Source organism: Aulonocara stuartgranti (genome assembly GCF_965226115.1).
Source record: "Aulonocara stuartgranti genome assembly, chromosome: 6".
Lineage (NCBI taxonomy): Eukaryota > Metazoa > Chordata > Actinopteri > Cichliformes > Cichlidae > Aulonocara > Aulonocara stuartgranti.
The window spans coordinates 1,390,001-1,401,925 of NC_138944.1; the positions used below are offsets into that span (position 1 = coordinate 1,390,001).

The 11,925-nt window shown below is 46.4% G+C and overlaps 3 protein-coding genes across 4 annotated transcripts in view; 1 reads left to right on the forward strand and 2 right to left on the reverse strand.

Moving 5' to 3' along the window:
- LOC309708014 (uncharacterized protein) overlaps positions 1–2,204 on the forward strand; it is a 12,528-nt gene extending 10,324 nt beyond the window's left edge. Inside the window, exon 4 of the mRNA XM_082535707.1 lies at positions 2,158–2,204. The gene's annotated coding sequence lies outside the window, so the exon portion shown is untranslated. The remainder of the gene's footprint in view (positions 1–2,157) is intronic.
- Positions 1–7,646, reverse strand: part of wdr17 (WD repeat domain 17) — a 34,200-nt gene extending 26,554 nt beyond the window's left edge. For both annotated transcript variants that reach the window (XR_014277135.1, XM_082535562.1), the window contains exons 1-6: positions 6,751–7,646; positions 4,324–4,452; positions 2,529–2,712; positions 2,225–2,455; positions 307–417; positions 78–218 (exon numbers count right to left, since the gene is read on the reverse strand). Coding sequence is in view for 1 of the 2 variants with exons in the window: in XM_082535562.1 (XP_082391688.1) it covers positions 78–218; positions 307–417; positions 2,225–2,455; positions 2,529–2,712; positions 4,324–4,446 (790 nt within the window). In the remaining variant the exon portion in view is untranslated. The remainder of the gene's footprint in view (positions 1–77; positions 219–306; positions 418–2,224; positions 2,456–2,528; positions 2,713–4,323; positions 4,453–6,750) is intronic.
- A 116-nt stretch (positions 7,647–7,762) lies between these two features.
- On the reverse strand, positions 7,763–10,188 carry hmgb2a (high mobility group box 2a). The gene is made up of 5 exons (XM_082535696.1): positions 10,061–10,188; positions 9,073–9,232; positions 8,828–8,976; positions 8,572–8,746; positions 7,763–8,484 (listed from the first exon to the last, which is right to left on the reverse strand). The coding sequence occupies exons 2-5, from the start codon at positions 9,217–9,219 to the stop codon at positions 8,314–8,316; spliced, it is 642 nt and encodes a 213-aa protein (XP_082391822.1). The 5' UTR covers positions 9,220–9,232; positions 10,061–10,188; the 3' UTR covers positions 7,763–8,313.
- Between the last annotated feature and the right edge of the window lie 1,737 nt (positions 10,189–11,925).

The window sequence follows — 11,925 nt, forward strand, 5'->3', positions numbered from 1 at the left end:
CACCGGCTGCCCGAAGCCCACGTCCACCCGAGCAAACAGAAGGGAACACGCATCCCACGTGAACACTCAGGCTTTACCTCCGGTGATGAACATGCCGGGCGCCGACGGGACCCAGGCCAAACACTGCACGGACGCAGCAGCTGAGGGGAAGCAGAACGACGTGATGCAGGCCAAGGCCTCGCTGTCCACCAGCCGGATGCCGTTATGAAGGTTAGACACTGAAAGAGAGGCAACCAGTTCATCGCTTCTGTGGGCGAACGGGCCACAGACCAGACAAAAAGCTATTTTACTGCTCTCAGATCTGACCTAGTAAATAGTCGGTTGACAAAGGGTCCCACTCCAAGGCACTGACAGGGTCCTCCTCATCTGTCCCCTCTAAAGACTCCGGACGCAGCACGTGCTTTTGGCTTTTACTCCCTCAAGAAGAGAACGGGGGGTAAAGGTCTTTTCTTTGGACACACTGAATTTGCATGCTTGACAGAATAATCCTTCTTTATTTCATTCTTAGACACACATAATATTCTGGATAAATAGCAGTCTGCTTTCAGAGCCTTCCACAGCACAGAGTCTCTACTGAAGGTGTTCAACGATGTGCTTTTAGCTGCTGACACTGGAAAAAGTACCGTTTTGATTCTTCTAGACCTGAGCGCAGCATTGGACACTGTCGACCACACGATCCTACTAAACCGTCTAAAGACGTGTCGGCATTCAAGGCTCTGCTCTAACATGGTTTGCCTCTTACCTGGAGAGCAGATCCTACTCTGTGATGCTGGGTAACAAATACTCCTCCCAGCTACGCTCACCTGTGGAATACCTCAGGGCTCTATTCTGGGCCCGGTCTTATTCTCCTTATACATGCTCGCATTAGGCTCCATTTTTCAGAAACACCAGATTTCCTGTCACTCCGATGCAGACGATGCACATTTCTACCTCTCTCTAAAACCAGGTGCTGACAGTACGCTGCAGAAAGTCTCAGAGTGTCTTAGCGACATACATTGCTGGATGTCTCTGAACTTTCTCAAATTGAATCACAACAAATCCAACATTATAATTTTCGGTAAGCAGGACTCTGTTAGTCTCATAAGAAACGACTTGTCCCATTATCAGCTCGTGTACATCCCCACGTAAAAAACCTTGGTTTCATTTTTGATTCCACCCTCAAGCTGGACAAGCAAATAAATCCAGGGCTTTCTCCATTGCCGCCCCGAGACTCTGGAACAATCTCCCCTCTTTTAGAAAATCCTCTTCATCCTTGCAAGTCGTCAAATCGAATCTGAAGACCTACCTTTCGGATGTCTCTGACACCTCGTTTATTCTGTTTTAACTATTCTGGTCTTTTATCTCAGTAGATGATGCTTGCATGTGTAGACACTTATACATGTATTTTATGTTCACGTATGTGCGCTTGTGTGTGAATGTGTACATTTTTGTATATGTATGCATGTGTGCGTATTTGCATGTACACACATTGTTTACAAACATACACGGATGTCTTACAGTGTTTCTATAATGTTTTCTTTCTATTTTAATCCTTTTATTATATCATCCCTCTGTTCAGCACTTTGGCCGACACTTCATGTCTTTTAAATGTGTTATATAAATAACGATGACTTGACTTATCTAAATTTGGACCTCGGTGCAGGTTCCTCACTTCACCCTCTGTCTGACACAAACTGACCTAGCCCCTCCCACTTATTCCTCTGAGTGGATAAGCTGGTTTCAGGGCGCTGTCACGACCATATTAGGAACGAGCACCCACCTGACTTCCTGTAAGAACGGCCTTTAATACGAATGTTTGTGCAAATCTCTGTGAAAACTGCGTGTGTTCTGCGTCACGTCTCTCATCTGGATACAAAACACTGAAAACTTACAAATATAAAATCAAAATACTTTTTTAACACGGCAACACTTGATAACATGGCCTGTGACTAAAGATGTAATCTCCTGTAATTAATTATTGAATGTATTTCATTTGACGTTTCAGAGTAATTATAATCACACAAATGCTTAAAGGTACGAACACTAAAAACAGGCTAACAAGTCAGCTTTTTACAGGAAACAAAGAAATAACTATATTCTAAGTAAATGTATATAAATGTGTAAATATAATTTATTGTAATTTCAAATAAAATCCACTGACTTTCCTTCTCTTTTCAGGGGAATGACACACAATGATCACAGACCTCCAGGCGTCCACACATTCAAAACTCGTGTTGGTCGGTACCTGGCTGAAACACCGACAGGCTCCCGTCTGTGTGTCCAAACACCAGTTTCCCCTTCTTGGTGGGGTGCCATCTGAAGAGACAGATGTCAGACAGGAAGGAGTGGGCTTCTTTATGCACCGTGACCCCAGGATCGGGACCTCGGTAGACCCAGATGTACAGCGGACCGCGCTGGGAGACGAACGCCACTCCGTCGGCCGAGTTCCAGCACCAACTGACTGACACGGGGACGCCTGAGAAACAGGAAGAGGCTGTGAGGCTTTACAGATCTGTGCTGAAACAACCCGGCGTGGATCATCCAGCTACCTTTAGTGTTGTCGAGTCGCGCCACCGCCTTTTTCTCTGCTACGTTCCACACGATGAGGAGGTTATCAGCTGAGGCCGAAGCAAACAGGTCGGGGTTGTCGGGGCACCAGCTGATCGCTGTTATGGTCTTCTTGTGCTCTGACATGATGGACCTCAATTTAAACTCATTGTACTGCTGATCCAACTGCAACGAGGACAAGAGAACGAATGAAACAGCTCTCAGAAATCTGTCAACTTCCACAACTCTGCCCAAGAAATCAAGAATCCTTTCCTGCAGGTCGCCGCCCTGTGCACCTCCTGACTACCTCCAGCACTGCTGCTGCGTTTACATCTCCTCCTGGAGGTCTCGTTCTGACCATCTGCATCGGTGCCTCCTGCAACACCGTGCAGACAGCAAATAATCCCTGGTGACATGAGCTGGTTTCCCTGGGGGAGCTGGTACTCTACAAGGCGCAAACCCAGGAACGGGTTATTCATCCCCCAGAGTCAGAGCTCAGAGCCCGCTGGGACGATCTCTACAATCAAACCCCTCGAAGGACTCGTGCATTGATCAGAGCTCAGGCGACAGACGTGATCTGGACATTCCAAAAAATGTTCACCACAAGAGCAGTTCAAAGGTCATCTCGCACACGTGAATCCAGATTAACAAAAAAACAAACAGATTACATCAAATCTCAGTTCAACTTACAGAAGCAACAAAAATCCTGTTTCAGGATTCCCAGTTCATCCCGGTCACATTCACAAAGACAGACAAGCTCCACCTCGGGTGTTCCCGGCGATCTGCAAACTCACAGCTAAAATCATGAAGGAAAACAGAACAGGAAAAGAAAGCGGCGCCTTTTCCCGAGCAGCTGTCTCCGGAGAACCTCTGGAGGATTCCTGTGATGACAGTCACGCAAGCTGTCGCCACATTACCCGCACGCTACGCCCGAGTATTCGGACCGCGTTAGTAAAAATCAGTACTGCTCACCTGGAGAATAAAGTGTGAATGAAGTGTCAGCACTGCGATCATGGTGCCTCTGATACAGACTACGTCCTGTTTGCTGCACGAGTTCAAGTTCAAGTTCAAGTTCAACTTTATTGTCACTTCAACCATATACAGTTTAAAAATACACAGTGAGGCGAAACAACGTTCCTCCAGGAACCAAGGTGCTACAAGACGAGGATGTAACACGGTGACACACAGACTCACTCACAAGGCAACGTGTTTCTCCTCAACACGCCGACTGTGAGGCTCGGAAAATAATATGCCGCGATACGATTGGCTGACAGGACTGGCTGTGGAGGTTAAGTAACAAAGAAGTTCATGGAATAAAAATGCAGGAGACTGTGGACCACAGCAGCACAGAAACAAATCAAAAGTACATAAGATGAAACTGAAGATGCTGCGCACTGGAGCAGGTCCAGAGACAGAGCTGCAAACTTCAACGGCTCACAAGCCACAGAGAACCCAGCTCTATGATTTTTATGGGCGGAGTCACAGCTTTAAATATGGCGATCGACAGTGCTTTACCCAGAAAACACCAACTTTGTGTTACAGCATCTACACACTCTCACACACACTTGTTTTCATATCTTGATGAGCACATCTAAGTGACAGCATGCTTTCCTTAGCCGCTAACACAACAGTCACCCTGACACTAAAACCACATCTTCAGTCTCAAAAATGTCTTCAAACGCATGAGGACGGACACTTTGTCCCCATAAGTATGGTAACATGCCAATGTTCTGTCCTCACAAAGATGTCTAAACACGCACACACACACGCACGCACGCACACACACAGGTAGATCACCTGGTAGATGTATATAGCTAGCGTAGCACAGTAGGCGAAGCGGTCTCCGCTGGCCGCACACACGTCTTTGTTCCACGGCTGACAGCCTGCTGCCAACAGGCCCACCTGCTTCACCTTCGCCATCCTCACCTGCAGACACACAAACACTTTAGTTTTAACCAGTTTACTGGTTTTGGATTAGGTGTGTGTTCCTATAATTATCACTGGACTGTCGCATTGGAATGAGTGTGGCTGTGTGTATTTACACATAAATAGTTGTAGCAGATTAACACTCACAGCACGCACGCAAACTACATGCATCAACAGGTTGGCCTGGGATGAGATGATTAGAGCGAGGATTGAATTAATCTCTGCAGTGATTGGCCGCTGCCTAATAACTCTTACTGCGAGGAAGTGACACAGCAGGCCGTGGGGGATCGGCGTACACGCCCATCCGAGAGTCCTGCAGACACTCACGTCTCAGTGCTCTGCTGGGCACTCGGGTCCTGGAGATCGTGTGGATGCTACTTTAGCACGTCACCCACCTAAACATCGCTACAGAGCAGTCGCAGTCACCACAGATGGTAAAGACTCTCCCCAACAGCAGCAGCCCAAAGAGCCCACAGTGTTTACCCAGCCTCCAATCTGAGCCCGTGACCATAGAGCAGAGGTCCAGAGTCGTTACCCTGAGGAGAGCACACTGACACCTCTGCACAGTTTGTGTTTATCTTCTTCCTGAGTTATCGCTCATCGTCACAGATCATGAGGTTACCTCTGGCCCCACCCACTAACTTTTAATGCTGTGGCTGTAAATCATGTCATTTGTCCACTGTTAAGAAACCCCAAAGCACCTTCATGATATACCTCACAGACACACTGCGAGCTCTGTGCGAGTAGTTTGGTTTGATTTGATCTTTTACGCGTTTATAATTTTTTAAAAAGAAGTGGCGTCAGTGATCATCTTTAAAGGGCCAGTTCACCAAATCAGAGAAGCTACAAAGGCAGAAAGGAAAGAGGAGAGCGAGGAGTCGCTATCAAAGGTAACTTCAAACACCTGTTGATGTGCTGGCCTGTAACCTCGTCCTGTCAGGTGCAAATAGGCTGATTTACATCTTCATTTATCATCCTCCATTAAACAGATAATGGTGTGAATCAGCTAAACAGTAACCGTGTGCAGCCACAGTGATGACTACACTGTCAACACGTTTGGACACAAAGATTGATTTTTTTTTTAACCCCTAAAAAATATTTTGGTGTGTTTAAAGATTTGAGACTTTTAAAATCGTTTTACTTCTAAATAATCTGCATCATCATCTCAAACCTGAGCTGGCTTCCAGTACCTGAGAGCTCCCGAGAGTGCAAACTGGTTTCTCACAGGAACAAAAACACTTTTTTATGCATCACTTCCTGTTGTTTTTCAGCCTAAACAGTCTCTGATAGAAACAGTGCATCATGAGCTGCGTGTCAGGCAAAGACAGCAGGAAAGAGGCTCCAGACCCAGTTTAAACCTCTGAAACCGTCTACAACATTATTTGTTTATTAAATAACATCATTGACCTTTAATCAGTTCCATAGGATATAAACACATGACCGGGGGTCAGCAAAGGCTCACATCTGGCTCCAGATGTGACAACCTTTTCATATTGATTACCTGTAATAGCACAGCAAAGTAAGTCAGAGGTAAACCGGTCAATAACAGAGGCTACGGTGCTTAGGGTAGGTAGGTAGAGATTAGGGTGAGTCAGGTGTTCGTTTGTCTGGTGTGAGCCGTGCTGATGGGCTCCTTTAATCACCTTTATTATTAAAAGTGAACATTTTGGAACAGTAACAAACATCACACCTGCGCTGGGCCTCCTGAGCTCCTCCTGTGCGGAAATATAATCTGTGAATGAGCTCCATTAAAACTAAACACACCCCAGGAGACCAATCAGGACTCAGCTCTGAATGATGCAGGAGGGGGAGGGGTGTACCTGCTCTCTACAGGTACACCCGGCGGAGACCCGGTGACACAGCACGCGGCACTCGTGTGATTAGTCAGCGCCCCCCGGTGAAGCGCTGACGTCACGGTGGTCTTCGCACACTTCACGGGCCTCATAAACGACAAAGTCGCGCGCTGTGGACGGACTCACAACAGTCCTCCCGACCACGTCACGCACCCTGACGTGGAGCACGGGGGGTTAAAAGCTCTGCGCGCTCCCGCCATCATTTCATCTGATCCTGAACAACATGTCGACGCATCAACAGGTTCCGTCACTGCGACTGATCCACGAGACACCTGCGTGTCGCAGGAACCTCACACCCACAGACTCACACAGACTCACACACACGCACACTGCTGAAGACACGGATCCTGGATTAATTTTTCAACATTTCAAACACGCGACCAGTTCGTGTGTCTGTGTGCGTGTGTCTGTGTGCGTGTGTCTGTGTGCGTGTGTTTCGTCTTACCGTCAGTTGTCGGCAGGCTCGTGCACGGCGGACAGCTCCCAGGTGCTGAAATGCGTCCAGCTCACCGTCATCCGGCAGAGGTAGGAGCAGCAGCTGCGCTGATTGGTCCCTGGGAGGCCGGTCTGTGATCAGCTATTGGCTGTCCGGGCTGTCAGTCAGAGTGTCCGCGGTGTAAATCGGTGACGGGAACCTCTCGTTTATTTACATTTATTGTTAAATATTTACACATTTCACAACAACAGTTTTATACTGACCCACAACATTCAGATGATCCTCTGGGAGCAAAACACAGATTGTACAAAAATGTTCGCAATAAACAGAAATTAATTCTTAAATAAAAGGAAGCGCTTGGCAACTGTGGAAAGGAAGAACTCCATTTAAACAGGAAGAGACCTCCAGCCGTCTACCGGGGTCAAAATAAAACTGGATTGGTTTTTAACCTGTCATTCATCCAACCACCTATTCTGTGCAGAGCAGCAAGCTGAGCAGGTATTTCAGACTGTTCTCCTCAGCAACACCTTCCAGTTCTGAGTGGTGGTGAAGTGCCCCCAGGCCACGCCCACATTATAACCTCTCCTTTGATGACGCTGGGGTCTCCTTCCAGTGCCAGCCTTTAATTTGTCATTGCAGATATTTTGTTTTCAGCTGCTTCAGACAGAACAGTGACTGCACATCACATGTTAGAGGCCCTGTGATTGGCCCGTCTGTCGTCACTCTTTAAGTCACATGAGTTGACTGATTTTTGGAGAATCTGTTTAAAGGACTGAAGATGACATGGATGCTTTTACCACTGATTCTAAAATGATGAAAAATCATGTTGTAAACATGGGTCACAAGTACTTAAACCCACCTGAGTGTCATTGCTACACTGTGCAAGGCTGATTTTTAACATTGCAGTGAGTCTGCTGCTGCACAATGAGCCTCAATCTGCTTACATTCATTTCTTCATCTACCCACTCAGACTGCCCCCCCCCCCCAGTCATGTGAGCTTTAGACACACAGCAGTCTACACTTATAGGCAATATACAAAATTTTATTACAAAAAGAAAAATCCGTTCTACATGTTTTCAAAGTTCCACATTAAAAATGACGGCAAACATTTTTCTTTTAACCAAACTACAGATAAATCCTGGCAGTAAAATGACAGTGAAGAAACGGCACCGCTGGAACAGAAAACATGAGCAGTGCTTCCAGAAACAATCATTCTTAAAATAAAAAAAAAACAAACAAAGAAAAGAAAACGTTTCCTGGCTGGCTGCTGTCCACCGTCTGCACAGGAGTTTCAGTTCATCGCATCATCACAGGAAATAATCTGGCTGCACGTTTTTTTAAACCAGGATCTAAGGTGTAACAGACCCGACTTCAGCAGTTGTAAAACAAAAATAAAACTTAAAGGGGACTAAGGGACAATAAAATCTAAATCCCTGAATTAGAAGAAGAGGAGTACAGGTCGACCGAGGCCGACCGACAGGGACAGCAGGCTATACCGTTGGACGAGTCCAACCCAAAAAACAAACATAAGCTGAACAACGCAAACTTCACATCCTCAAACACAGAAACCACTTAGTCATCATCCTCATCGTCGTCATCTTCATCCTCTTCCTCCTCGTCTTCATCATCGTCATCATCATCATCAGCCGGTACAGCCTTCTTGGCAGCGGGCCTGCCGGGCCCGCTCTTCTTTCCAGCGTCGCTCTTCCCAGAGCCACCCTTGGCTCTGTAGGCAGCAACGTCCTGGAAAAGGAGAAGAGGAGACACGTTAGGAACGCCACCTCAGAGACACGCTACACCATCCAACACCACCCGAAAACACAGGGGCACCTTCTCGTATTTCTCCTTCAGTCTGGCAGCTTTGGCCTCGTAGGGGGCCTTGTCTTTGGCGCCCTGCGTGGCCCACATCTCGCCAAGCTTCTTGGCAATGTCGCCGATGGAGATCCCAGGGTTATCCTCCTTGATCTTGGGACGGTGGTCGGAGCAGAAGACGAAGAAAGCGGAGCTGAAGGGAAAACAACAAATTTAATCCCAAGAATCTAACTGAAAACATTTTACAGACAAAGAGCAGCGAGTGTAGACTCACGGGGGCCTTTTGGGGGCGTTGGGGTCCTTCTTCTTCTTTCCCTTCTTGGCACCTTTAGGTGGCACGTAGGACTTCATCTCCCGGTCATATCGGACCTTATCGTTCTTGGCCATCTCTTCAAACTTTCCCTTCTCCTTAGGGGACATGGTCTACCACACACACACACACGTTTTAATTTTTAAAAAGGACAAATAAAATTTAAAATTATCAGAACATCAGTGCTTATAATAAACCGCGGGGCTCACCTTCCATCTTTCTGAGCACTTCTTGGAAAACTCTGCGAAGTTCACGCTGGTCCCTGGGTGCTTCTTCTTGTGCTCCTCGCGGCAGGTCGCCACAAAGAAAGCGTAGGAGGAGGTTTTTCCTCTCGGCTTATTCGGATCCTTTGTCATGGCTGCGATTAATCTGCAAAATAAAGACCAGAAAGAAAACCAGAAATGAAACCAAACACTAAACCACCAAAACGACTCCGAGTTTCGTATTACACGCCCACCCCGGCACAATAACCGCTCCCTGGCCTCACCGTTTTAAATTAAAGCGGGTAATATCCTCACATTTGCCGTCGTGTGGCCGTAAGTGGTGTTACCGCAGCAGAAATAGGGCGAGCAGACGCCCGGGAGTGTTTTAAGGCTCTAATCGGCTTTCTGCCTCTCCGGGACAAAAAGACGCGACTCCATTTTGTATCTTCCCGCCTAAACACAACTGCGCCAAAAACTTCCCCAACAAAGTCTCTGCAATACAGCCGCTCCGCTACACTGCGAGCAGTTCCCCGGGTTTCTGCCTTTAAACACGTGTAGCCAGCACCCAGAGCGACTCCGAGACAGCCGGAGACTTCATCCAAACTTTAAAAAGAGAGGCGCTTCCGTCGTGCTGCGAGCTAAGCTACCAAACCAAATGGCGTTTGAACGGCATGTTGCGCACTAAGTCGGACACACACTGAGCTACAGCACCATCTTACAGAGCACCGAGCAAGAAAAACACCCCACAAAACTGATGCTTTTCGGTTTTAAACAGCAGCGAACTGCTTGCTTTTTCACAAACACCGTTTTGATATTGCTGTGATTTATCACGCAAACGACCTACGGGCCAAAAAACACAGATGTATTTTTACCGCACAAAGGTTAAAATAGCCCCAGAAACTTCGGCACACACCATTGCAATACAACAAACAAAGCACAAACACCTTCCAGCCACTGTTTGCTAAACAATTATTAGAAAGCAGAGGGGCCTTACCTGTTCACCGCAAGACGAGCTGTAAACGAGTGAAGGAGGAAGGACGGTCAACTGTTTAGTCACCGTCTGCGAGGCCGCACTAACTATACTATCGAGTCTCACACAGATCCGTCCCCCCAGCAGCGGATTGGCGGAAATCGTGTATTTAATTTTGAACGCAGGGCACACAGCGCAGTCGCGGATGTGATTGGTTGTTTTCCTAGAAGTCAAGCCGTAGGGTTTGTGTGCGTCACCTGAAAGCTGATTGGCTGCTCCCGGGCTTTTAAACATAGGGCGCGAAAAAGCCCCTCTTTGTTCACTGCTGTTCCAAAATAACCTCCGTCTGCTGATGACGTCGCTTAACCGTTTGTTTTCGAGATGAGAGCGAAAGGAGCCGATCCGCTCCGAGGCTGCAGCTCTTCCGCTTCTAGCAACCAGTGACGAGACGATACAAACAAAACTGCTCATTTGATTTTTAACGGGCGCTGACGGATGTCAACACTCTCCAGAAAACCGACAATAACTTCCGGCTGCAGACTTTAACTGCAAACGTGACGTTTTAATATTCATTAAATATTGGACATCCTGTTTTAAGATGGCTCCCGTTTATGACTGTGCAAGTAGAAATGCAATCTAAGCATAAAACACCTATAATCTATTGTAGAATAAATCTATTATAAAGCAAGAGAGTCAAACATAAGGTCAGGGGCCGAAACCGGCCCCAAGGAGTCCAATCCGGCCCCAAGGAGTCCAATCCGGCCCGGCAAATGTGGGCAAAGATTTATGAAATATATTTTCAGCTTTTCCTGCTCTCATCCAAACTAAAGCAAAGTAATTAAGTACCAGATAAACAATAAAGATTAAAGCTACCAGAACCTTTTGTTTGTATTTTTAACCTTTCGTATTTCTTATTTCTTCTTTATCCTGTAGAAACACAGAGACGTACTGCTGACTCTCCCCTTCTTCTTATATTAGATGGAATCAAATTCAACATCTTTATGTTAACAGAAAAGAGTTTTGCTGGCTCAGTCTAACATAAGAACAAAGTAGGCCGCGTGCAGCAATGAATGTAAGTTCAGTGAAAGAGTATGGAAGCTGTTTGGTATGCAGAGCAATGCAGTGAGGGCAAGACATGCACAGCTGTTTATGTAAAAGCAGGCCTGCTGTAAAAAATCAAAAATCAAACACCAAAATCACATCAGTTTGGTGATGAGCATCTCACATGTGCATTAGAACGTCTCACTGCTTTTACAGAGGAACAAAAGGAGGTAGCAACACACACACACACACACACACACACACACACTGCAAACCAGGTTATTAAATATAAATGCAAAGATTTTAAACTTTAAGACTGCAGACTGGCAGTTATCCAAGAGTGAATGAAAAATAAGGGACAAAAATATTAAAAGAGGAGTCAGAAAGGAGGAAATAGTCGCAGTGATCCTCAGACGGAGCACGGAAACCTGAGGCTCTCTCCACCTGAAATGTTCCTCCACGTATAAAGAATTATATGCATCAAGCTTCATTCTGACAGCCACTATGAGGTAGTGCATTTAAATAGATTAATACTTGTAAGGTCTGAAAGTATTTCCCCTCAATGTTTCACCTCCATCACCACTTTGCACAATTCTCCCAAACATCTGGATTTTCTTTTCGAATCATAATCCTGAACGTGTTTCATGCTTTCAGAGGGGATTTCTCACAGTGAGGGGAAACTTTGAGCTCAGAGATAAATCCACGATGAGTCATGAACAGATCATTTAAAACAGTTTCAGCTCTGACCCTCCACAGAGGTGATTAAAGTTCATTTACAGGCTCATTGACTGAGAAGTTGGGGGGTGACCTGTGTGAGCTGGGGGTTCACACCTCACAGTTAATCAGGA

Bases quoted from the DNA above. Each gene is read 5' to 3' on its own strand.
- hmgb2a (XM_082535696.1), bottom strand. From the start codon at position 9,219: ATGACAAAGGATCCGAATAAGCCGAGAGGAAAAACCTCCTCCTACGCT. The intron at 8,977-9,072 runs GTGAGCCCCGCG...TGTGTGTGGTAG, and splicing joins AGTGCTCAGAAAGATGGAAG to ACCATGTCCCCTAAGGAGAA. The intron at 8,485-8,571 runs GTGCCCCTGTGT...CTCCTTTTCCAG, and splicing joins TGAAGGAGAAATACGAGAAG to GACGTTGCTGCCTACAGAGC.